This window comes from Talpa occidentalis, unplaced genomic scaffold (genome assembly GCF_014898055.3).
Source record: "Talpa occidentalis isolate TD23 unplaced genomic scaffold, MPIMG_talOcc4v2.1 talOcc4.7, whole genome shotgun sequence".
NCBI classification, from domain to species: domain Eukaryota; kingdom Metazoa; phylum Chordata; class Mammalia; order Eulipotyphla; family Talpidae; genus Talpa; species Talpa occidentalis.
In genome coordinates this window covers 28,301,042-28,328,162 of record NW_023605083.1, presented here as the reverse complement: position 1 = coordinate 28,328,162, position 27,121 = coordinate 28,301,042, and the positions used below count along the sequence as shown (strand labels likewise).

Here is a 27,121-nt window from a genome sequence, read left to right as displayed (position 1 = left end):
CTATTCAAAAGGTGTGGGAAGTATGAAAAGGAAGTAGAGAAGTGACAAGGATCAAGGTAGTAACCAGGTACTGTGTTAAGGAGGGTCAAAGAGTATGGATGTTAATGTATTTACCTTCTTTTTAAAAAATAGATTTATTTTTATTTATTAATGGATACAAGAACTGGGGTGTAGGCCAGAGGTGCAGAGAGTAAAAGGATTCACCAGAGGTAGAGTGGGGAGCAGAACAGGTGGACCTACTGAAATACACTGCTGAGGGCAGCAGCAGGTGGGATGGGAGAGGTCTGCTGCGCCATATGTGGGTCCCTGGCCTGGGATTGAATTCATGTGCTGCAGTGGCTGGCATTATCTTGATAGTGCTAAGACTTTAACCTCTATACCACTAGGGAGGCCAAAAGTGTTTACCATCCGTAGTTAAGAAGAAACTTGGGAAAGGAAAGGTTTCTGGAATTCAGGAACAGAGAGAACTTACCTTCTGTCAATGGACAAAACCAGCCTGTGTCAACCAGTCAAGAAGGCACAAAGCAGGAAAATACTCTGACTGCACTCTCATTTCTTAAATTACCTTCTCCCATTGACTAAACCAAAGGGAAATTAGAGTGGAGTTGCCAGATAAAATACAAGACACACAGTAAAATGTGCAATTCAAACAAATCTTTATATGGGACCCTCCCCAGTGGTGCAAGGGGTTAAGATGCAGCACTATGAAGCTATCTGCAGCCACTGCAGCACGAGTTTGATCCCTGGCCAGGAAACTAACAATATGGCGCAGCAGACCTCTCCTGACTCGCCCACTACTCCCCTCAGTAGTGTATTTCAGTCAATCTGCCTGTTCTGTTCCCCACTCTGTCTCTGGTGAACCCTGTCACCCCCCACACCTCTGGCCTGTAACCCAGTTCTTATATGCATAAATAAATAAATCTTTAAAAAATAGTCAAACAAATCTAAGTATTCATATTATATATGGCATGGGGCATACTTACACTAAAAATTACTTTATTTTAGCTTTCTAAATTGGCAGCTCAAAAATAATTTTTAGAACACTATTTTGAATAATATACATTGCAGCTAGACACCATAGATAAATCCAAATCTATAAATAGACACAGCCCTCTGTCCCCCACTGTCATACTCACTATTATTATAGGGACCACTGTTACCCAAACTTTGGCCATTTAAGTTTCATGTAAAATATGAATACTTCCTATTTTTATTCATTTAAAAGTAGAATTTAAATTAGTTTACTTTTTTAATTAGCCACACAATCAATCATAAGGTTGACTGTGCTAGATTAATGAATTTTTCTAGTAAAAATAAAATACACAGTTCATAAAATAACATTCCAACAACTACCACCTAAAATTGTGCAGTATACCTTCAGCTGTACACTTACTAAACTTTGGAAAATACCAGAATGTCTATAAAAAGGATACACACATTAATATAGAATGTAAGATTTTGTTTTTATAATATTTCCATTTCAAAGTACCGTTTCAATACCGCAGTTATTAAGACACACATCATCAATTGTTACATCCATTATTTCTTCAATAGAGAATCTGACTCCTTTAATTATTTTAAAAAGGGGACAATAGGACTACCCGTTAATGGGTAGAGTTTTTGTTTTTCATGTGAGTTAGCATAAATCCCACTCTCATCATGCCAAGTGTTGATACCAAATCTTTTGGAACCATTTAGATCTGTGAACTGAGAACGGCATTTTCTGTGGACTATTGAATAATCATCTTGACAAGGATAATCCTATGGAGGGAAAAAAAAAAGAAATAATATTGAATAACTGAAATATGTAAAAAGGAGTGATTCCCAAAAGGTAATCTTCAATGAGTTAATGTTACTATGATAAATGCTAATTTTTAAGCAACTGATTAATTTAATCTCTCAAAAATACATGCCTCAATGAAAAAAATTCACTTAAATTTTTAGTTGCTTCTAATTCTGAAAGAAGAATCTAGTGCATGGTTGTTTTATTTGTAAAACTAAAATGATGTTATTACACATGTAAAATTTTTCTGATCTGTAAATGCATGGTTTAAAGAACAATTTATTTTTATGATTATCTATACATAAGACCAAAAGTATTACAAATTAAGTACCATTCAATACCTTTTTTAAATTAATGCAAGTTACAATTATTCCAAAGAATATCTTAAATTATATCTTTCACACACACTGTCAAGTCATAGTTCCCAATGTGTTTGCCAAGCTCAAAGATTCACTTTTACCAGAAATTCACCTTAGCATATCCCAAATAATGTTTAAGGTATTTATCATTAGTACCTTTAAAAGCTTCTATTGGAATAAAATAAGACACTGTCATTGACCAGTTCCCAATGAAAATATTGATTCTTTCAGATTATATAAAAGTTAATGACAGACATGGAACATAAAGCCCTTGAACTGATTATATAATTCCTTCTTGAAATCGGTACTAATTTTAAAATACTAGGACAATCACCAAAACAATTAAACAATGAAAGAACTCCAATCATTCTAATCTTAGATTGGCTTTATTGAAAATTTTAATCATAACAATCATTCTAGTGTCTATGTATTTACCGAGTGCCTATTATGAGTTGGGCAAGGTAGTTGATTATTTATGCCTTTTAATCTGTAATAGCTCTGAAGTAGGAATTATTACTCCCATTTTGCATATAAGAAAAGGTGGTTTGCTTTAAATCTTAGAATTTTTTAAAATACCAGTATTAAGGAATTTAGCCAGAATTCCAACTAACCATGAGACCTACTTTTCCTCCAGGACCCTCATGACATTTTTAATAAGTAAGAGATTAAAAGAAAATGAATGAAATCTAAACAATTAAGTCCTAAATCCTAAAACTATATAATATGTGTCATTTTCTAAAAAGGATTTGGCTTTTGTTTTTTGCCACTGGGGTCTACTGGGAAGGGAGGGTGGCTTATTATATTGATAGAAACTCTTTAAGCAAGATTTGAGCATCACTGGCCCAAACTGCCCTCTCAGAGGAAGGCAGGATCTACTCATTTCTACCCAAGTTGTGGTCAAACTAAAAAAGAGGTAGAGAGCTTCAACATAAGGGCAAAGTCTTCCTTTAGTATATCCTATCCAGACAGGAAGGTTTATTTCGATGAAGTGACAGACAAGGTTAAATATGTTGTTTGAGAAAAGGGATTCTGGCATCAGAAGGTACTACAGACTAAAGTTAGGAAGTACTACATTCTAAAACTGTGATTAGAACTGGATTTCAGCAACTCACATGTCATAAATTCATGGATGAATAAGCAAATGTGGTCTATCCACACAAGTATTATTTGGCAAAAAAAGGAATAAAATATAGATAGCTGCTGTAGCATAGCTGAATCTTCAAAGCATCATTTATGCTAAGGGAAAGGAGTTAAACCAAAAAAACCATACATTGTATGATTTCTTAGATGAACTGTCCAAAATAATCAAGTCCATGAGACAAAAAGTAGCTTTGCCAGGGGATGGAAGAGAAGGACGAATAAAGAATGACTATTAATTGGTGGAATAGCTAATTTTATGTTAAACTTGACTGGATCATGGGACACCCAGATATTTGGGTAAACATTATTTCTGACTTGGTCTGTGAAGGTGTTTCCAGATGAAATTAGCATTTAAGTTGGTGGACTCAACAAAGCAGTTTGCCCTCCCAAATTTGAACGGACAGCATCCAATCCATTGAGGGCTTGAATAGAAGAAAAAGGCAGAGGAACTAGGAATTTGGCCCTTTCCTGCCTGACTGCTTGAGCTGAGAAATTAACCTTATCCTGTTCTTGGTACTTCTGATTTTCAGGCCTTCAGACAGACTGAATTAATTACTCCACTCACTTTTCTGATCAACAACTTGCAGCAAGCAGATCATGAGACTTCTCAACCTCCATAATTGCATGAGCCAATTTCTTATAACAAATTGATCCATAGATAGATAGATAGATAGATAGATATAGATAGATAGATAGATAGATAGATAGATAGATAGATAGATAGATAGATAGACAGACAGATGGATATCCTGTTGACTGGAATAGACACCTCACAGGAAGGACTTCATGGACCTTCTGGCTAACTGGGGATAAAGAATCAAAGATGCTCCGTAGCTTCAAAGCTAGATGGCTTTGGGAAAGTTTAACACCACTAAAAAGAATGAAAAAAGACAGGGAGATGGGGGGTTAGGGGAGGAGGTACTTGTTATAAGGATGGGCGTGTGTATAATGAATCATATTTTAGACAATTTTAATCTGAGATGACATCAGTACAAAATGTTTATTTGGAAGGTAATGCTGTCAGACAGATGGCCTGGAGAGATCAGTGCCCCATGCACAGCAGTAATCACTGGGAAAAACAGCTATAATGAACATCGTTGGGACTGTGGATGATACTTGAATGTGAGCTGTATATTACATAATTATACTGTCAATTTTCCTAAGGTTGAAAATTGTACCACAGCTATGTGACTTTGTCCTTAGGAAATACACATTGAACGCTCTGGAGAAAAGGGGGCACAACATATGCAGGTATTCTCACATGGTAAATATTTGGTAAGTCTGGGTAGAGATTACATGGGAATTCCTTGTGCTATTCTTTAACTTTCCTCTAAATTTGAAATTATATAAAAATAAGTGACCGAAAAAAAGTGATAGTTGAGAAGCCAGGGGAGTGGATGAATTCTCTGAAATTATGTAAAATGACAGGGTCAGGATTCTGGGGCTCAATTCTTAGTTGGGTTGGGTCCATAAAGAAGTCATGAAGGACAGAAACAGAGAGTAAGAGTTATCACCATGTAATATTTTTGGGAGGAGGAAGAAGAAAGTCAGACTGTGCAGTGATAGACCAGTGAGCAATTGCTTACTTCTAAATGAGAATCACACAGGGAACACTCTTACAACTCACAACCAGCAATAAGAAACACTGGTCATCTTTGAGTGTATTGTTTCAGGGAAGGGAAAAAGGTTGAATGAAGCATTCTGATAAAATATGGCAAAAAAAGAATGTCAAAGGAAGAAAGGTAAATGCAAATAGGCCTTACTGTAGACTCAGGAACCACTGAAGATGCAGCAAGAAAATCATTATCAGGGAAATTTTGCTTTAAGGTTAAAAAAGCTTTGCACTCATTTTCCCTCTTTCTTTTCCTCCTTTTTAACAGAACAAAGAAAAGCAGGTTAGAATGTTACAGGAGGGTGCTATATATTAAATGGTTTCCCCAGGGGACTTTTCTCATTATGAAATACAAACATGAACATGGCATTTTACCACTCATGTCAGTGACCTGTGTCAGTGTTATCTTTAAGTGATGTGTTGTCTTATTCTTAGTTCTCCATTCTCTTCTTCTTCTTCTTCTCATGCCTATCACCTATCATCTTTGGGTGATATAGTCTTACTCTAAGTACCATTATTTCTTGAACCTTTTTTCAGGTAAAATAGCATTGCTGTTTCTTAGTCAACTGTACACCCAGTTTCCCCTGCCCCCAATTTTTCAAGGGGCTGGTCTTTGGTTTTACTTATTCTTATTTGATTTCACCATTTTTCTTTAGGACCTTTTGTTTTTGCGTTTTATTTTCCAAGGTCATTTTTAGTTTTAGACCTGCTTCCTAGAACATCAGTAACTCTGCCTAATTTAATATTATAAGATAATTTGAAAGCACAGTCTTCATCCATAAAAATGCATAATGGGTTATGTTTCCTGGCCAAATCAGTCACTGAGAACTAACCTTGTGTCCACCATTACAGATAGCTATTTGCCACCTGGCATTCATACAGCAAAGAACATTTTCCCCGAGCATGCCCATAAGTATGCTCATTTGGGGTACTCCATTTACTCTTAAAAAGGTATTTGAGGCAGCAAACTTATTTATGTGAATGTCACATTGGATGGAATGAAAGTAGATATTAAAGTAGATTACTATGAAATTTTGTTTCATTATTTTCAGTATACATCATGTATAAAATTCCTTACCACTTTTATGCACTTGTCTTTTGCTAATAAGATTTTCTTCTAAGCATACAATGCATTGATGTGGGAGGAAAAGAACAATTCTCCTATAGCCAAATTTACTTTGTCAACCTACGGGGTTGTGGATTACAGGCATCTCAGACAGACCCCTTCAATCATTTTCTCACTACATTTAAAATTATTTCATTTCTATTGGATATTTTTTCCTCTCAAGTTCATTAAGGATAAGTCACAGGGCCTCCCCCGTGGCGCAGCAGTTGAGCGCTGGTTTGCAAAGCTGCCTGCAGCCGCTGCAGTGCCAGTTCGATCCCTGGCAGCTGGGTGAGGGTTCCACATGGCGTGCAGACCTCTCTTGCCGCCCGCTGCTCCCCTCAGCAGTGTACCTCAATCCTTCTGCCTGCTCTGCTCCCCGCTCTGGCTCTGGTGAATTCTCGCACCACCCCCCACCCCCCCGTGCCTCTGACTGTACCCAGTGCTTGTATAAATAAATAAATAAATAATTTTTTTTTTAAAAAAAGAATAACTCACAAATGCAGCTATAAAAGTAACACTCAATAAACATTATTTGTCACTTCTTCTCTCCCTTCTTCCTTTCCTCCCTTCCTTCCTCAATGGGCAACTATATAGTCCACCCAAACAGTCAAATCCTATTGTGTCTCAGTGAATTGAGGCAACTGTATAAGCCCCGTGGAGTGATATAAGCAACTGCTACCAGATCCTGAGGTTGAGGCTGTGGCCTAGGAAATATGGCCCCTCAATGCTGACAGAATGTTGGCTGAGACTAAGAACAAGAAGTGTTTACTGATAAGCTCAGTACACTTCTATGTATATGAATGAGGTGAGCACACATCGTACAACACACACTGAAATCTTTCAGGCAATGTATTTAGGCTCAAAAAGATACTAGCTCTTTCAGAACCCAAGTAACAGAGAACAGTTGCCATGGTTAACTAGCAGCAGCACTTTGGAACATCCTAACACGGATCAAAAGATACTAGATATGACCACATGACCCTTTCCCTCTTCCCCAATTCCATCCCCTACCACTAACTCATTTGCAAACGACTCTGAAACTGTCTCTTAATTTCATCTCAGTCAATAGCACATAATAAGATAAACAAGCATATCAAGCAAATGACCATTATTCCTTTGTTAGTAGATACTGAGTCAGAATATTTACAGGACAAAAAGGATATATTCAGAGGGTATATTCAGAGGCAGTACCAAGAAAAGTAACACAGAAAAGTCGTGATGACACATCATGAAGCCTAGAATATTAGCTAAATTTCAGTTTTAATTTTCTAGGTAAAAGTTTGGCAAAGCCATTTTATTCTAAAGTACAAAGCTTATACATGATTATTTCGCATGGCCACCCATATATATTGTACAACTTTTAAAGCTATTCTTTTTCCAAACAGAACCCTCCCCCCCAAAAAAAAAAAAAAAAAAAAAAAAAAACACAAAAAGGAAAAGGATTAAATACTGGTTCTAAAAATTTCTAAGAACTTTCCTTTGAAGGAAATTTGTATACAACTATAGGAGAAAGGGTGTGCTGCTGTCCATAATTAATTGCAGTCAGTTTGAGTTTAGAAAGTTTGTGAACTCTGCTAGAGGGACTTTCAGGCTGACACTAATTTCTGTATTGGTAATCAAAGGCTGGGTGGAAAGCTCTGGGAGTGAGTGTCATGGCAGCAGATTGATGCTCAAGGGTTGGGGGCCTCAGAATTATCCTAGTACAGAACTAAGTGGAAGTACTTTATTTAGAAGCTTCAACTGAGTACAGGAAGGTTCTGTGCCTTTACCATTTAATTGTCTACTCATTTCCTTCCTTGTCTAAGAGGCTCATAAAAACCTTTAAAGTATAGCCAAAATGTTTAACTATAATAGCCTATTAATTAAGAAGTAGGGGAAAAGCAACCAGACACTGGATACATCCCATTTGGTTGCAAAATAAAATTGCAGAAGATAATGGTGTGGACATGTTATAAAACTTTCTGGGCCCCCTCACATCAGCAAGTATCTTCAGAGATTTAAAACCTGAATAAGCTCCACTGTAGCCTATGCAGGTAAAGCCAGTCTTTTCACATCCACTGATGGGACAACTCAGATCTACAAGTCCTTCCTTTAAAGAATAATTGCATACTTAATGTCAAAGACTTACTGTTCCTATCTATATAAGCTAAATTCAAACTGTTTCTCGGAACAGCTTTCTGTGGATTATTTCCTGGGTTGAATACTCACTTTATCTTATAAACTCTAACTCTCTTTGAGACTATTTCTTGCTAAAAATGGACATATAGGACCTCCCTGGTGGCACTCCCGGTTGAGCGCTGTGCTGTGAAGCTGTTCACAACCTCTGCAGCGCCGGTTCGATTCCCTGCCAGCCAGGTAGAAACCCACATGGCGTGGCAGACCTCTCCTGCCTCGCCTGCTGCGCCCCTCAGCAGTGTCTTTGGTCTGTCTGCCTGTTCTACTCCCCGCTCTATCTCTGGTGAATTCTCTCACCCTCCCATGCGTCTGATCTGTACCCCAGTTCTCATATAAATAAAAATAAATCTTAAAAAAAAGGGGCATATAGAATGGATGAAAAATACAAGACAGAGCCTTAAAAAGAAACAGGACTTGAATGCTAATATAAAGCTTAGTGCCACTAAATTGTACCTAAAACAGTTAAAATAGTAAATTTTACATCACATATTTTACCACAATAAATCAAATGATAGAAACAGATACAAAAGCCAGGAAATGATGCTGGTACTATGATATTCAGAAACAATTTAGCTGAGAAATCAATGGCAGCCATTATTCAGAAAACTTTGCTTAAAATAGAGGTTTTTTCCAGAAAAACAAATGAGTATTGTATGCTTTAGTTTTGTGTAAACTCAGGAGGGTTAACAATAATACCGTTATATAACGTGGTCATAAAATATAATATCTAAGTCATAATTTGGCAAGGATATACTATAAAATAAGGAAGAAAAGAGGTGTAACATTTACAAAATACCAATAAGAATATCATCTAAGAAATATATTTCTTTAATAAGACTTTAAATCCAGAAAAAAATAAGATAATTCAACTTGGGTTATAATTGTCTTTAAGTCAACACAATTGTATAGTTTAATGTTCTTGGTTTTTTTATTTTATTTATTTATTTATTTTTTTTAATAATAAATTTTATTTTTATATTCCCCATACAATTGCAGCCCCCCCATTCTGACCCCAATCTCTCCCCTCCCACCCCCGCCCCCTTAAAAGTGTCTCTGGTTCGTAGTTTTTTGTTGATTTTGATTTTCACTTTCTTATAGTTATTCGTTTTCCTGGTCCCTTATTTAAGTTTTCTAGATTCCTGCTATGAGTGAGACCATCCGGTATTTTTCTTTTTCTTTTTGGCTTATTTCGCTGAGCATGATCCCTTCCAGTGCCATCCATGTTGCTGCAAATTGCATGTGTTTATCTTTTTTGAATGCTGAGTAATATTCCATGGTATATATGTACCACATCTTCTTGATCCAGTCATCTATTTTTGGGCATTTGGGTTGTTTCCAAAGCTTAGCTATTGTAAACAGTGCTGCTATAAACATAGGGGTGCAGGTGTTCTTTGGATTTGATGTTTCTGTGTCCTTTGGGTAAATACCTAGGAGTGGAATTGCTGGATCATATGGAAGCTCTATGTTTAGTAGGTCCAGAAATCTCCACACAGCTCTCCACAGTGGTTGGACCAGTTTGCACTCCCACCAACAGTGCAGAAGAGTTCCTTTTTCTCCACACCCTCACCAACATTTGTTGTTGCTAGTTTTTTTAATATGTGCCATTCTCACTGGTGTAAGATGGTATCTCATGGTAGTTTTGATTTGCATTTCCCTGATGACAAGTGATGTTGAACATTTTTTCATATGCCTGTTGGCCATTTGCATTTCCTCTTCAGAGAAGTTTCTTTTTAGCTCTTCTGCCCATTTTTTGACTGGATTATTTTCTTTGTTGTTGTTGAGTCTCATCAGCTCTTTGCAGATTTTTGTGATCAGTCCTTTATCATTAGTGTTGGGTGCAAAAATGTTCTCCCAGTTGGTGGGGTTTCTCTTTGTTTTTGTTATTGTCTCTTTTGCTGTGCAGAAGCTCTTTTATTTGATGTAGTCCCAGCTGTTTATCTTTGCCTTCACTATCACTGCTTTGGGTGATGTGTCTGTAAAGATGTCTTTGATGTGCAAATCACGTAGTGTTTCGCCTATATTTCCTTCTATATATTTTATGGTTTCAGGTCTTATGTCTAGTTCTTTAATCCATTTTGAGTTGATTTTTGTGTATGGTGTGAGGTAGTGGTCAAGCTTCATTCTTTTGCATGTAGCGACCCAGTTTTCCCAGCACCATTTATTGAACAAACTTTCTTTGCTCCAATGCATAGTCTTTGCTCCTTTGTCAAAGATTAGTTGACCATAAATCTGTGGGTTTATTTCTGGATTTTCTATTCGATTCCATTGGTCTGTATGTCTGTTCTTGTTCCAATACCATGCAGTTTTGATGATTATGGCTTTGTAGTAGAGTTTGAAGTCTGGGAGTGTGATGCCTCCATTCCCTTCTTTTTTTTTCAGGAGAGCTTTGGCTATTCGGGGTTTTTGGTGATTCCATATGAATTTCATCAATAATTGTTCTATTTCTTTGAAGAATCACATTGAAATTTTGATTGGAATAGCATTGAATCTGTATATTGCTTTTGGTAGGATGGCCATTTTAATAATGTTTATTCTTCCAATCCATGAGCAGGGGATGTCTCTCCATTTCTTTGTGTCTTCTTCTATTTCTTTTAACAGTGTTTTATAGTTTTCTTTGTATAGGTCCTTTACCTCTTTTGTTAGATTTATTCCCAAATATTTGATTTTTTTTGTTTCAATAAAAAAAGGGATGGTTTTTTTGATTTCTTCTTCTTCAGATTTATTGTTTGTGTATAGGAAGGCTACTGACTTTTGCGTGTTGATTTTGTATCCTGCCACTTTACTGAACTGATTGATGAGTTGAATTAGTTTTTCTGTGGACTTTTTGGGGTTCTCTATGTATATTATCATATCATCTGCAAATAGTGATAGTTTGACTTCTTCTTTTCCTATTTGGATTCCTTCGATGTCTTTCTCTTGTCTTATTGCTCTGGCTAGGACTTCCAGTATTATATTGAAAAGCAGTGGTGAGAGTGGACATCCTTGTCTTGTTCCAGATCTTAATGGAATTGCTTTCAGCTTTTCACCATTGAGAATGATACTGGCTGTTGGCTTGTCATAGATGGCCTTTATGATGTTGAGGTATTTTCCTTGTATCCCAAGAATTTCAAGGGCTTTTATCATGAATGGGTGTTGCACTTTGTCGAAAGCTTTCTCAGCATCTATTGATATTATCATATGGTTTTTATAATTCTTTTTGTTGATGTGTTGGATAACGTTGATTGATTTTCGGATGTTAAACCATCCTTGTGTCCCTGGAATGAATCCTACTTTCGTGGTGAATTATCTTATGGATACATTGTTGGATTCTGATAGCTAAAATTTTATTGAGGATTTTTGCATCAGTGTTCATTAGGGAGATTGGCCTGTAGTTTTCCTTTTTTGTGTTGTCCTTGTTCGGTTTTGGTATTAGTGTAATGTTGGCTTCATAGAACGTGTTTGGTATTGTCCCTTCCTTCTCAATTTTTTGGAAGAGTTTGTGAAGGATAGGCACTAATTCGTCTCTGAATGTTTGGTAGAATTCATTTGTAAATCCATCAGGTCCTGGGCTTTTGTTTTTGGGGAGGTTTTTGATTACCATTTCAATTTCGCTGCTTGTAATTGGTCTGTTTAGGTGTTCTATTTCTTCTTTATCTAGCTTTGGGTGATTGTACAGTTGTAGGAATTTGTCCATCTCCTCTAGATTGTTAAACTTGTTTCCATATAACTCTTCATAGTAGTTACTAATTATTCTTTTGATTTCTGCTGTGTCCGTTGTGATTTCTCCTCTTTCATTGATGATCCTGTTTATTTGTGCTTTCTCCCTTTTTTCCTTTGTGAGCCTGGCTAGGGGTTTGTCTATTTTATTGATTTTTTCAAAGAACCAGCTCTTGGTTTCATTGATCTTTTGGATTGTTTTTTTAGTTTCAATTTCATTTATTTCTGCTTTGGTTTTTATTATTTCTTTTCTTCTACTGGTTTTGGGTTTTTTTTGTTGTTCTTTTTCTAGATCTTTGAGCTTCGAGATTAGGTTGTTTCTTTGAGTTCTTTCTTGTTTCTTGATGTGAGCTTCTATTGCTATATATTTTCCTCTTATTACTGCTTTTGCTGCATCCCATACATTTACGAAATTGGTGTCCTCCTTGTCGTTCAAGTCAAAGAATTTTTTAATTTCTTCTTTGATCTCCTCATTAGTCCAGTGGTCTTCCAGTAGTGTGGTTTTTAATCTCCATGAGGTAGGAAAGTTCCTTGCCTTCTTTTTATGGTTTATTTCTAGTTTGATGCTTTCATGGTCAGAAAAGATGGTTGATATGATTTCAATCTTGGTGTATCTGTTGATGTTTGTCTTGTGCCCCAGTATGTGATCGATCCTGGAGAATGATCCGTGTGCGCTTGAGAAAAATGTGTACTCCGTTTTTTTTGGGTTTAGTGTTCTATAGATGTCTGTTAAGCCCAATTGCTCTAGGTCCTTATTTAGAGCTTTGGTTTCTTTACTTATTTTTTGTCTTGTTGATCTATCCATTGTTGATAGTGGTGTGTTGAAGTCTCCCACTACGTATGTGTTTTCTCTGATGTCTGTTTTCAGAGAGGACAACAGTTGTCTGATATATTTTGGTGCTCCTTCGTTTGGTGAGTATATGTTAATGAGTGTTATTTCTTCTTGAAGTATTGTCCCCTTGATCATAATGTAGTGACCATTGGGGTCTCTTTTTATCTTTTTGAGTTTGAAATCTGTTTTATCTGATATAAGTATAGCTGTTCCTGCTTTCTTTTTTGGTCCATTTGCTTGTAGGATTGTTTTCCATCCTTTAACTTTGAGCCTATTTTTATCTTTTGTAGCTAAATGTGTTTCCTGGAGACAGCAAAAGGTTGGGTTTTGTTTCTTAATCCAGGCTGCAACTCTGTGTCTTTTTATTGAAGAGTTTAGTCCATTTACATTTAGAGTTAATATTGATATGTTAGCATCTGTATATGCCATTGTGTTTGTCTTTCCTTTGATTTTATTTATTCTTTTAATAACTTTTTTTTTTTTGGCCCTCTTTCATTGTTTTTCGTCCCTCTGAGGTTCTGGCTTTAGGACTCCTTGTAGTATTTTTTGGAGTGGGGGTTTAGTTGTAATGAAATTCCGGAGTTTCTGTTTGTCTGGGAAGGTCCATATTCTTTCTTCAAAGAGGAAGGAGAGCTTTGCAGGATAGAGAATTCTCGGTTGGCATCTGTTTTCTTGGAGTCTGTTGACTATGTCCCTCCACTCTCTCCTTGCCCGTAGTGTTTCTTCGGAGAAGTCTGATGTCAGCCTGATTGGGTTTCCTTTGAATGTTATCTGTTTCTTCCCTCTTGCCAGCTTCATTATTTTTTCCTTGTCCTGGATTCTTGGGAGCTTTACTATTATGTGTCTTGCTGTATTTTTCCTTTCGTCGTGGAAGTTTGGTGTTCTTCTTGCTTCTTGTATATCAATTTTCAGCTCCTTCTTCACATTTGGGAAGTTCTCTTCAATTATCTCCTGGAATATTTTCTCTGTTCCTACATCTCTCTCCTCTCCTTCTGGTATTCCTATAACTCTTATATTTCCTTTCCTCATGGAGTCAGATAGTTCCCGAAGTCTTTCTTCGTTCTTTTTCCTTTGTACTTCTCTTTCCTTTTCTGTTTTGGTTCTTTTTATTTCTGTGTCTTCAAGATTACTTATTCGTTCTTCCATTTCATCTATTCTGCTTTCATTGCTTTTTCCAGAATTCTTTAGTTCTTCCATTAATTCTTTGATCTCCTGCATTTCTTTTACTTCCCTCTTTAGGGACTCAATTTCATTCTTCTGACCATTGTTTTCCTTCTCTAGGGACTCAATTGCATTCTTCTGATCGTTGATTATTTTTCCCTTATCATTGTTTTCCTTTATGACTTCTGTCAGTTTTTTAATCACGGCAATTTTAAATTCTCTTTCTGGAAGGCTCAGAAGTTCTTCCAAGTTACTGTCGTTGCAATCTGGGGGCTGCTTTTCTTTTTGTGGTGTGCTTTTTCCCTGGGGAGTTGCTAGGTTGCGTGTGGTTCTTCTCCTCCCTACTGTCTGTTTTCTAATTTGCCGTATGCGTTGGGACACTGTGTAGTTGGGACTGGCCGGCATCTTGGGTGAGCTTCTCTGCTCTCCTCTAGTTCCTCCAGGAGTCATCTGTCAGTTTCAAGCAGTCTTTACTGGAGAAAGGTCCCTGTTCTAAAATGCCGATGTGGGGACACACTCCCCTGTGCGCCTGGTCTGCCCCAGCGGTGGGTTCCGGCTCCCCCTCTGGGGTTGGACTGCAGGCCAGAGGGGGTGTGGCGTGGGCAAACTTCCCCCGCTCACCTCTGGCTCCTGAGGAAGCCTTCTGCAGGTAGTCTTTACTGAAGAAATGTCCCTGTTCTAAGATGGTGATGTGGGACACACTCCCTGCACGTCCGATCTCAGGCACACTCTTCTGCGCGCCTGGTCTGCCCCGGCTGTGGGTGCTCGCTCCCCCTGTGGGCTCAGACTACTGGTCGGAAGGGGCCCGGCGTGGGCTAACTCCCCAGCTGGCCACTGGCTCCTCTAGGCGCCTCTGCTGGCTTCAAGTCGCTAGGTGGCGCCAGAAATCTCTCCTGGAGCCCTTGGGGAGCTGGTTTTCCACCCCGTGGGACAGGGAATAGAGCGGGAATGGGAGGGTAAACCTCAACGGCTTTGGGGTGCTGTGTCTGCCTTGTGCCCCACTGTCGTGGGGAACCCACACCCCTAATTTCGTGTCCCGGGTTTCAGTTCCAAAGCCCTCAGTTCCAGGACTCAGGCTGTAGCCCAGTTCAGTGGCGCGGGAATAGCGCCTTTTGAATCCCGCTCCCGTGCCTGGGCGCCTGGGCCTGCACACTCAGTGAGGGCCTCAGCGCGTCTCCCCGCAAGCCTAGGTCACAGGCGCAGGGACCTGGGCAGCTGCGATCTGGATCCGCGTTTGCTTTTCAACTGCACTGCTTTTCCGCGCGCGATCCCGATTCCGATCCGCACTTGGTTTTCCAGCGCGCCGCTGTTCCGCGCAATCCTGACCCGCGATCCGCGCCTGCTTTTCCAGCGCGCAGCTTTTCCGCGCAGGCTTACCGGGCGGCTGGGGCTGTGTGCTGGTGCTGGCCTCCTCCCAGGGGGCGGGGTCTCTCTTCAATGGCGCCCGGAGCTCAAGTCCGTGGCGGATCCTGCAGGGTTCTCCACAGCTCCCGTTCACGGGGTGTGGTGGCTGCAATAGTTCCTTTCCACTCACAGTCCCGCTTGCTGCGTCGTTTGTTCTTGTTGGTCGTTTTAGTGTGTTGTTTCCCTCCTCTCTGCCGGTCGGAGAGTGCCGCCTCTGTGGGCGGGGGAGGGGAGCAGGGTTCTGCGCTTCCCTCCCTTCTAGTCCTCTTTTATGGTCACTTTCTTCTTCGGGCAGTTTGCTGGCGTCACCCGTTTATCTTCCGTGTCCCAGTTCTCACTGGGACCTGCCGCTTTTCCTCCCTATTAACTTTTTTTAATGGGAGATCTTACTCGCAGCGTCTCCTCGCCGCCATGTTGCTCCGCTCCCCTGTTCTTGGTTTTTTTAAATGGCAGGAGTCCATGACAGCAAAAGCACTTAGGGCCAGGAAAGTCATAATGCAATCCTGAGTTCAAAGAGTCCAGGGGAGGAGCTAGGGCTGCTCAGGAGACTGGGTCGCAGGGGGACTCAAGCTCATAGCTAACTTCCAATCAGCACAGAAATATCAATATTTTAACAACGTTTTATGTTACCAGTGCATAGAGTTCCAATGATAGGAATGGCCAATCCTGCCATTGTTGGAAATAATTGTTAAACAAATACAACCTCTTCTCTTACCTACTATAAAATACTGATTTTGGAATCTTTGTGGCCAACCTGTCAATTATGAAACAGTTCTCTATTAAAAATTTCTTCAACTTTCTATCCCTAGGTAACTAGAATATGCAAGATTTTTTGGTTTATAGGTGCTCATATGCTTGGAAAGAATTCAATGGACAGCACTATAAAGGAATACAAATGGTACATATATCACAACTGATTCTGACCAATCAGCTATACCTAAATGGCAACTGCATGGCTGAAGGAACCATTTAATCTCCAAAGTGATCCCCCAAAGTTTATTATGGGCTTCGTGATCTGGCTTAGTCTTTGATCCCACCATTTTTGCTACTATGTAGGAAGATTTCCAACACCCATATTTAGCATTTAGCCAATATTCTGGCTTACCGATTTTTCACCTTCTGAAGTCAAATGCTTTGAATCCATTATAGAAACTCTCTCCCATTTCCTTGGACTCTATAATTTCCCAGAATTGTTCTACTTCTGAAATTCTAATAACTTCTAGTACATCCCCTTTGCTCATTATCTCTAATTCTAACTCTCGCTCCTACACTCCTGCCTTACTTATTCTTTTTCTCAACATTTTTTGACTTTTCAACTTCCTGAGTTTGCTAGTCCCATTCTGAGCTGAGATACTTATTTTCTTTACTCATCCTGAGTGTGTTCAGTTGACTCTCCACCATTATGTTCAGCTTATTTGTCTCCTGTCTAAAGGTTCACCTCCCCTACAAATAGTCACCCTTGGGAGAATCCTCTAACGTACCATTTTTTTTTAACTTTTCTTTTATCTTGGTTCTTTATAAGACAGATAGGGAAGCTTTTAAGAGAAGGCATTTTTCACTGAAATTGGGATGAGCCATAAGAGGTGTTGCTCTCACAATTATCTTCCATTTTTCTTCTTGAAAATTATTTCATAGCTTCCTACTACTTTATATCACCTTATTTACATCTAGAGCCATGTGACAATAACTTGCATTCCATTTTGAATCCCTATAATGCCAATCCACTCTATACAAATATGAATTAAGCAAATAAAAAAGACCATAATATAAAGATTAATAAACTCTCAATTCATGCACAAAATTTGAAATATGAAACTAAATAATTTAATATTTCCTCAAGAATTGCATGGTTGCAAAGATGGTTGCCTGAGTGAATGATGAATTGTGTTTATGCTAAGGCCAAATGGTGAAGTCTCAAGCAAGTGAAAAATATTCTTTCTTTGTCAGAATTTCATGAACCATACATTTTGTATGAATGGTGACTTCCATGTCAGAGTTTAGTCACTAATCTGCTGTTATTTAACCATCCACTATTATTATAATTTAAAATATTTATACATCTTATAACAATATAATGCAAGCATTTATTAAATGGGGGTGCAGAAAGCATTGCAAAAATCATGCCTCAAAAATCAATTATTTTGGCATGGAAGTTAGAAATTAATGAACAAAACTCTAAATAAAACCAAACAACTGCCAGGGCATGATCTACTACTAAAGTGGAAATAAACAACATGAAAAATATTAGAAATAATGCTTAAAAATTAAAAGCATGAGTATATAACACAACAGCTAAAGATTTATGTGCTCTGAGAATAGTCCACATTATTTATATTTATGCCTATGGGAAAATCAATCTTTTAAATTTTGTGAGTTTTTCCACACTTATATGGAAAAGTGTTTTTCCACACTCCTTTGACAAAGGAGCAAAGAACATGCAATGGAACAAGGACAGTTTGTTCAATAAATGGTGCTGGGAAAACTGGACCACCACATGTAAAAAAATGAAAATAGATCACTACCTCTCACCATGCACAAAAATCAACTCAAAATGGATAAGAGAACTGGACATAAGACCTGAAACCATAAAATATATAGAAGAAAATATAGGTAAAACACTACAGACATACATCGCAATAACATCTTTAAAGACTCATCACCCAAAGCAAAGAAAGTCAAGGAAAAGATTAACACCTGGGATAACATCAAGCTGAAAACCTTCTGCACAGCAAAAGAGACATTAACCAAAATAGAGACACCCCACTGATTGGGGAAAAATCTTTGCACTCCACTCAGCTGATAAGGGACTGATCACAAAGATATACAAAGAACTCACATGACTCAACAACAACAACATCAACAAAAACAATCCAGTCAAGATATGGGCAGAAGAACTTAAAAGACATTTCTCCAAAGAGAAAATGCAAATGGCCAATAGGCATATGAAAAAATGTTCAACATCCCTTATCATCAGGAAAATGCAAATTAAAACCACATTGAGATACCACCTTACACCAGTAAGAATGGCACATTATCAAAAAAACAAGCAACAACAAATGTTGGAGAGGATGTGAAAAAGGAAATCTTCTATATTGCTGGTAGGAATGCAAACTGGTCCAACCACTATGGAAAGCTATCTGGAGCTTCCTTAATCTACTAAAAATGGAGCTACCATATGACCGGCAATTCCACTCCTAGGGATCTACCCAAAGGACACAAAAACAGTAATTCAAAAGAGCACTTGTACACCTATGTTTATTGCAGCACTATTTACAATAGGTAAAACCTGGAAACAACCCAAATGCCCAAAAAATAGATGACTGGATCAAGAAGATGTGGCATATATACACAATGGAATATTAGCAATCAAAAAAGATAAACTCATTCCATTTGCTGCAATGTGGATGGAATTAGAAGGAATTATGATCAGTGAAATAAGCCTGAAGGAAAAAGAAAAATATCAGATAGTTTCACTTATAGCAGGAATACAGGGGAACCAAACAAGACATCAATGTAAAAAAATAATAACAGTACAAAACACAACAAAGCAAAAACAGACAATTATAAATCAGAGACATACTGCAGGGGAAGAGGAGGGAGAGGGATCAGAGGGAGGGAGGGAAGAGCACAGGGGACTGAGGTGCAGGACCATGATGGTGCACGGGTGCATTGGTGAAGGAAACTCTATGGGGACTATACCTGAGGGAGTGGGGGGAAGCAAATATTGCTTAAAAATGAAAAATGATGTAAAAATGAAAAAAATAAATAAATAAATTTTGTGAGTTTTTAATTATGTATCTTGCAACTACATTTTGCTTCAGAGATAGAGCCAAATCCCATGTACATAGGAAATGAGGTTGAGTTGCATTTTTAAAAATAATACATTTTTGTGTTTTTTCTAATTATTATGCTTATTGGATCAGAAAATCATAAAAAGAGTAAAGAAGAAGAAAATTACCTAGAATTACATCATTCAATGACCAATTTTACTAGCATTTTGTCAGTTGTTCAGTTTTTTTCCTCTATATTTTACATAGTTTACATTAAAACATCCATATGATTTAAATATATTTATTTAATGCTACCCTAATATTGAAACATTAACTACTTTCCAAGTCTTGCTATTATAAATAATTCAGTGATAAATTATTTAATTTTTCCCTTTCAATATAAATTTTATTCCTATTTTGAATTATTTTTCTTATGGGAAATTTCTTAGAAGGTGAACTATTAGGTCAACTAGTATCTTGAAACATATTGCCACATTCCCTTGCTGAAAGATAATTTATAATCTATCTGACAACATATAAAAGTACCAATCTCACCCCATCTTCACCATACTGAGTATTATTATTTTTTTGAAATACTGGCAATTTTGTTGGCAAAAACATTTTCTTTGTGTTAATTCACATCTTTTATTATTTGTTAAATGGAGATTCTTGGGGCCTCCCCGGTGGCGCAGCAGGTTGAGCACCGTGCTGTGAAGCTGTCCACAGCCTCTGCAGCACCGGTTCAATCTCCACCTGCTGGCGAGAATCCCACATGGTGTGGTAGACCTCTCCTGTCGTGCCTGCTGCGACCCTCAGCAGTGTATTTCTGTCGTCTGCCTGTTCTGCTCCCTGCTCCTTGCTCTGTCTCTGGTGAATCCTCTCATCTTCCCGTGCCTCTGGCCTGCACCCCAGCTCTTGTATAAAAAAAAGGGGGATTCTCCCTGTATTACCAATTAGTTAATCATATTTCCTACTTTGTAAATTGTGTATCTTTGCCTTTCACTCACTTACTGGGTCTTAACACTCTTCCTACCAATATGTATGAGCTGTTTATATATTAAGCATACTGGCTCATGAACTATCATATTTTCTTGTTTTCTAAGATTTGAATGCCATTTTTAATGAGAAAAAAAGAATTTAACATATCATGAAGGTAGTAAATACTAAAATGGGTAGTGAATACTAAAACACACTCTTTCAAAATACTTCAAATTATTCTTATTTGTGTATTCTTTCAAATAATTCTCAGAGTTCTAATAGAAAAAAAACCTATTGGGAATTTATAAATGTAATTTATAAATAGTTTAATTTTTCAATTCTATAAAATGGTATTTGTTCCCTTTTACTTGATATTTCTGGCTCAGTTATCTTTGGAAGTATATTTTTTTTAAATAATGGCTACAAAAGTGATTATTATTATCTTCTTGTTGGTCTGCTGGATTACTGTTAGATGGCAACTCAACCTGGAGTTCAGGGAAGCTAGGCTCTCTCACCCTAAGGTAATCTTGTCAGAGTTCCTCCTCAGGCCCATTTCCTCCAGTAAAGTTCACTGGATTTTCTATGGTGGCACAGGGCTCCAAGAGTTGGAAGTAGACTTCTTAATAGGCAGGCCTAAAACACACAGGGTCACTTTTGCCATGTTTTATTATTCCCAAAGCAGAGGGGCACTTACCTCTTGCTGGGGAAGTAGCCTATGTAAATAATTTGTTCAAAGTGACAACTTTCTTCTTTACTGATCATGGTAGAAATCTCCTTACAAAAATTTTTCAGTATTTGTTGTTGTAAGAAATTCGTATGTTTTTTTCTTGCATGGTTTACTAAACAGTTAGTGCTGATATGAAGGGAAGCTATTGTCTTTGACATATTTATTTGTATTCGATCACCTTCTTAACAGCATTATTTATTCTAATTACCTCTTAGTTTTGTACTGTGGTTTTCCTAAGAAGCTAACTATACTAAGTAAAAGTGAAGATGATTGTTTTTCTCCCCCTTTTCAATAGCGAAACCTCATCTATTTCACTAGTTAAGACTTCCACAACAAGGCTAATAGGAAGCAGGCTTGTTTGGTTTCTGCTGTATAATTTTTTAAGTATAAATATATTGAAGTTATAAACTGGACATATTTTATCAACATAGGCATTTCACAGAACTAAATCAAGCCACTTTCATGTTTTGATGCAGTACAAATGAGTAGAAAGGTAGATTCTTACTCCAGATAAAATGAATTCAGGGAGGATACAATAAAACAAGATGAGGAAAAAAGTAAACATATTTTGGACACTGTAATATTTTTCTCCCTGAAATCTATAAGCTTCCTGAAATAAGTCATGACCACAAAACATTCCATTGACATCCACAAATAGTTAATATTCAAATAAATGTACAATACCATAAATTTGAGTAATTTCTCCTTTTTCCCCAAGTTTGACTAGTTATACCAGAGGTAAAAAATCATTTTAATCATATAAATAAATATTGGAATGAGGTTTTTCAACCTTCTTTTACTCACAAGTGGTTGATAATCATATGGTGGAGCATATTCTTCAGCATATGTTGTCAACGTACACCTAAGAGAAATAAGTCAATATTTAAGAAAAGAACAACTCAAAAAAAAAAAAGGGATATTTAAAAAAATTTAGTGGTATATACTCATATGTTCTAGATTCTGGGATTCTTTTTATAACCCACTTCCTGCTTCTCAATTCTTTTGACCTTGTGCCCTATGTTCTCTGTTAGATGATAACCGAAAGATAACCAAAGACAAACAGATGGACTGGGATTACAGTTTCCCCAAACTCCACCCCATTAAGCATACAGAAATGCTGGATGAAATATTTTCTCCCTCCCTAAATTAACAATATAGTCAAGCTCTAAAGGAAGTCCTGAGGGGACAGAAATGAAAATGATATTTATTAATTAGAGTGGGAAGCCATAAACTGATGTCCCAAGTTCAGGTGCTACAGTTTGAACATCATATCAAAGGCAGGAGACATGGCCTTGTCTTCACTAGAGTCAGAGAGCAAAACTCTTTCTTACAGCTATGGTTCTATACAAGTTATACCTTCATATAAAGGGATCACAAAAGCTCATCACCAGTCCTGGCAAATTTGCTCTGGTTGGTGTCAGCATGAGGGAAAATTATTCTCATACAAGATATTAAATCTCCATTTCTTTTTGTTTTTTAAAGATTTATTTATTTTTATACAAGAGCTGGGGCACAGATCAGAGGCGCACAAGGGTGAGAGGATTCACCAGAGTCAGAGCAGGGAGCAGACAGACTGAAATACACTGCTGAGGGGAGCAGCCGGCACAACAGGAGAGGCCTGCACACCAAGTGGGAATCTCCCTGGCTGGCCAGGAATCAAACCTGCACTGCAGAGGCTACAGACAGCTTCTACGGACAGCTTCACAGCACTATGTTCAACCCGCTGTGCCACTGGGGAGGCCCTTAAATCTCCATTTTTATTCCTGGCAATGTTATAGAGCTATATGGTTTAAGAAATTCCTCTGAGTTACATACCTAAAAATATTGAGTAAAAGGAAAACTGAATGTTTTAATGCAAGGCTGGGCTGGTGGGAAAGTAAGAATTCAACAAGTAAAGAAATTTCAAAACACAAGAAAGTCCAACTCAGAAGGATGTGCTAATATTTTCCTGGTGATAATCACCAACTTCTGATGGGCTTTTGTGGTTTCCAAAGTAGCAGCATCAGCATCACCATGGAACTAATTATAAATGGAAATTCTTGAGTCCCAAATCAGACCTACTGAATTAAAAACTCTGGTTGGCAGCAATCTGTGTTTCAACAAGCACTCCAGAAGATTCTGATGCACACTAAAATTTGAGTACTAACACAATTGAAAGAATAAAAATTAGAAGTATAACTTTCAACCAGCAAATCAGGTTTTTAAGAAATCTACTAGAAAGTAGGAGAGGAGATTAATAGGAAGAAAAGAAAATAATATCTGTGCATAAGTCAACATCACAAAAATAAACCTATATGTTTTTGCAATCACAATGAAAGCAAAGGAGTTAAATGCATTAGGAAAGTATTTTTCTCAAATTTAAGTTGAACAGGAAATTGTATTGTGTAGTTCAATTTTAAGTTTTCATATCTAGAATAAAATTTTCTTAGTAAAAGTATAGCAAAGGGTATATCTAGCAAATATTAATCCAAAGCAAGTTAGTTGTTCTTAATATTATCTCTAATAGTCCTGGAGTAAAAAATCATTAGTTATAAAGATCATTATCTATTTATTAAAGGAACAAATCACCAGTAAAATAAAATAATCCTAAGTCAGTAAATCTAAATCAGTAAACCTAAACTAACAACATATAGAGTATGCAAGGCAAAAAACAAACAAACAAACAAAAAACCACAATATAATCACAAAGGTAAGAGAACAACTCCACATGGAGTGAGTTTTTAGAGTTTGTTTCCAGTATCTAAATTTCTACATACATTCTCCAAAATATCAATAGCAAAACAAATAAAATCACACAATTGCCCTAGTATAGATTTGAAAATAGAAAATACTACAAACTTTGGTTACATATTGTTAAGAGAATATTGTTCAGTAATACAGCTAGATCCAGAGCTGTGCTAGAACAAAATCAAGTGGGGATTACCCTAAAGCGAGGAGAGGGTGGCAAGTCCCTGTGGGGACAGAACAGAAAGGAATTGCCCCCAGAAGACAGCATCCTTTTCTGATGGAGGGATACTGACAACAAGTCTAAGTACCTAAATACTAGTTTTTGAAGAAAAAGGCTTGGAAAGTATACAAGACCAGAAAGGAAGTCTTGGGAAGGCATTATTTCTGGTGAGGAGGGGGACAACCAGCAAAAATATGAATAGAAAAAAAGCCCAAAAATTAAGGGATCTAAAAATAAAAGGCAAAACCAGTACCATTCCAAAAAGATTGCTTTCATGAAATAAATTAACTTCATTGTTCCAACAGAGGAGGGCGCTCTTGAACTAAGATATTGAGGAAACTGACCAAACTTCTCATTTTTCCCCCTCCTTAGAATGATTGTCACTAGTGTGGGGAAATCCAACATAATTCAAATGAACAAAAAAAGGGGCGCTATTACTCTGAGAAGAAAACAGTAAATGAGACTCAAAGCTCAAATGATGAAATTGCTCCCCAGAAATATTCCCAGCCACAAGAAGTCCTCCATCAGCATTTCTATTCAATGATACACAGGAGATATAGCAAATGCAGTAAAAACAAGAAAAGAAATAATTGGAATGAGGAAACAAAACATTCATCTTCCACAGATTAAAGACTCTCTACATTAAAAATCCAAGAAAAAAATCTGTAAGTCATGAAAACAGGTAAGTTTCAGGAAGGATGTTGGATCCAAGATCAATATACAAAATAACACACCCATATGCCAGCAATAAGAAATTAGAAGATATAATTAAAATAGAAAAATTCCATTTATAATTACAATTAAAATCTCTAGGGATTTTACAGAAATAAATCTAACAGACTATTTCGAAGACCTTTATGGAAAAAATTATAAAGTTTGTTGAAGGATACAAAATACCTTCTTTATAGAGATGACCCAATATGATGGCAATTACTCTATACCTAACAAATAGATATAAATGCTAGCAATCTAAATACCAACAAGGTATTTTTCCTGGAACTTGATAAACTTGTATTAGATGACTCCAGAAAGTGCCAAGAAAAGAAAAGACAGCTTTGAAAAAGAAAAGTAAACTTATTATACCAGATATTAAGGCTTACCATAAAGCTTTAATAGAACAATGCTATATCTGTGTAGGTATTTACAAATAGAGCAATCATGTAGAATAGAGTAGAACAGACTGGCTTGAATGTGGGATATTAGTGCATGATGAAAATGATTTCATAAATCAGTGATAAAGGGGAAGATTAATGGTACTGGACTAAATGGTTGGTCATATAAGAAATGTTACATATATGCATATATAAATAATTTTCTTTCAAGAGTGAAGCACATATGATATTTTTTTTTTTTGTGGGACCCTCGCTGGTGGCTGGGGATCTAGCTGGCGCTGCAGAGGCTGTGGGCAGCCTTGTAACCCAGCGCTCAACCACTGCGCCACCAGGGGAGGCCCCATTTAGTAAAGATTTTTAACAATAAAACTGGGTAGTGAGTAGATGGGTGCTTGAAGAGTACACTATATTTAGAAATATTCCATATCTTAAAATGTTTAACTGTTAATAAATGATAATGAACTGCTTCCCCTACCCTAGTTTCATCCAAAGTTGTAATTCAACTGAAATAACTATTAGTCAAATATCAGTGTTACTTTGGGCAGACTGACCTTGCAAGGAAAGGTCTCTGTACTCATTTATTTATTTATTTTTTAAGATTTATTTATTTATTTATTTATACAAGCACTGGGTACAGTCAGAATCGCGGGAGAGTGAGAGAATTCACCAGAGTTAGAGCAGAGAGCAGAGCAGGCAGACTAACGAAGTATGCTGCTGAGGGGAGCAGTGGGTGGCAGGAGAAGTCTGCGCACCATGTGGGACCCTCACCCAGCGGCCAGCGATCGAACCGGCGCTGCAGAGACCTCGGGCAGCTTCGCAACCCAGCGCTCAACCACTGCGCCACTGGGGAGGCCCTCTCGTACTCATTTAAAGCAGATAAAAATCCATTCTACCCATATTCCAGTCCTTCTCCCTTTCTTTATTTCCACCTTCAATCACAGGGTAGGCACAGAAATACATTTACTGAATGAATAAAATTGCTATAAAGAGACTCAGATTTACTAGAAAGATAATTCCATGTAACTGGAGGTTGAAGATTAAAATATTCAGCTATCATTTTGAAAAGGCAATGTGACTTGACAAAGTAGAAACTTATAATACTAAATAATGACTTTCCTATAAACTTCGTGATTCTGTTTCTTTTTAAATCTGAAGACCAAATGAAGACCAAAATCAAATATGAAATACTATGGTCTTTTGAAAAGAAAAATATGGAAGATAAATCTAGCTCTTCCTCTTAGATATCAACCTAAGGGTGTAGCAGAAAGGTAAGGAAGGTATTGGTTCTAGGAATGGTCTTGGGGAAGAAGTAATCTGGTTCATGAATAAACCTCTCTGGTCTGGAAGCAAAGCAGGAATGCATCAGCTGGAGCTGGAGTGCTCCAATCCAATTTATGGCAGCCACACACACAATAAATTTAACTCATTGTCTGGAACCACCAATATCAATCTTATGCCGCATGACTCCACTGCCTATAGCTGATAGGTCCAAATATCAGCTGCCAGTCCATACCCACTGAGTCAAGCCCCACTTTTCAACAATTATCATTTCAATTGTGTTTCTGTCCAACCAAAAGAGTCCTATTAAAATCAGAGTCTAAGACTATTGATCATTGTAGTCATATAATTCACTCTCCTGACACTAACTTCCAATACACCAAACATTCTGATTATAATTTGGCTTCCCATATGGTTTTTTACTGAGAGGATGCTTTTATTGATTGACATGACTGGTGGGCTTGAATATTTTATTTCTTATAAATTTACTAATTAGAATTCTCGCTTTTCTTGGAGTTTAATGAATATAAGTCAATCTCTATGAATCAGATAAATTCTGAAACATGGATAAAATGGTCTTTCTGAAAAGGTAAAGCTGAAGGCCAATTGTTAGTGAATTCACCAAAATAAGGACACTTAGAAGTTGGACAACTGGTTTTCACCCAGCATCACCCACAATTTGCCACCAATGCACTCTTCAACATTTAATAGTCATAAGGTAGAGAATTCAAGATGTTTTATAAGATGAGGATACTTCAATAATATCTGCTATTTGAAGTTATTGGTAAACCCCTGGTATATGTTGAAATATCTACACCAGCACTAACATTAGTAGTAATGTGTGAATCTATGAAAAGATGATGTACCAAAATACACGGGGATCAGTTTCCTTAAACTTAGAAGGACTTTAAAGATCAACTGCTTCATTTCTAGTTTTGTCTGGAGGAGGTGCAGATTTTTTCTTACCCAGCTTGTTGGCAGTCAAAACAAGGGCATCTGACATCTATCTATTCAGCAAACTAGATGGTCCTACCTCACA

The 27,121-nt window shown here is 37.3% G+C and overlaps 1 protein-coding gene across 3 annotated transcripts in view; it reads right to left on the bottom strand.

The window, feature by feature from the left end:
* Positions 1–1,430: 1,430 nt before the first annotated feature.
* The window catches only part of CFAP95 (cilia and flagella associated protein 95), a 62,808-nt gene continuing 37,117 nt past the window's right edge, over positions 1,431–27,121 (bottom strand). The window contains exons 5-6 of one of the 3 annotated variants that reach the window (XM_037494414.2): positions 21,550–21,607; positions 1,431–1,761 (exon numbers count right to left, since the gene is read on the bottom strand). In XM_037494414.2, coding sequence (XP_037350311.1) covers positions 1,573–1,761; positions 21,550–21,607 — 247 coding nt within the window. In that variant the 3' untranslated portion in view covers positions 1,431–1,572. Of the gene's footprint in view, positions 1,762–5,068; positions 5,152–21,549; positions 21,608–27,121 lie in introns of those variants that run through there. The other 2 variants (XM_054689143.1, XM_037494415.2) reach the window with 2 other exon arrangements.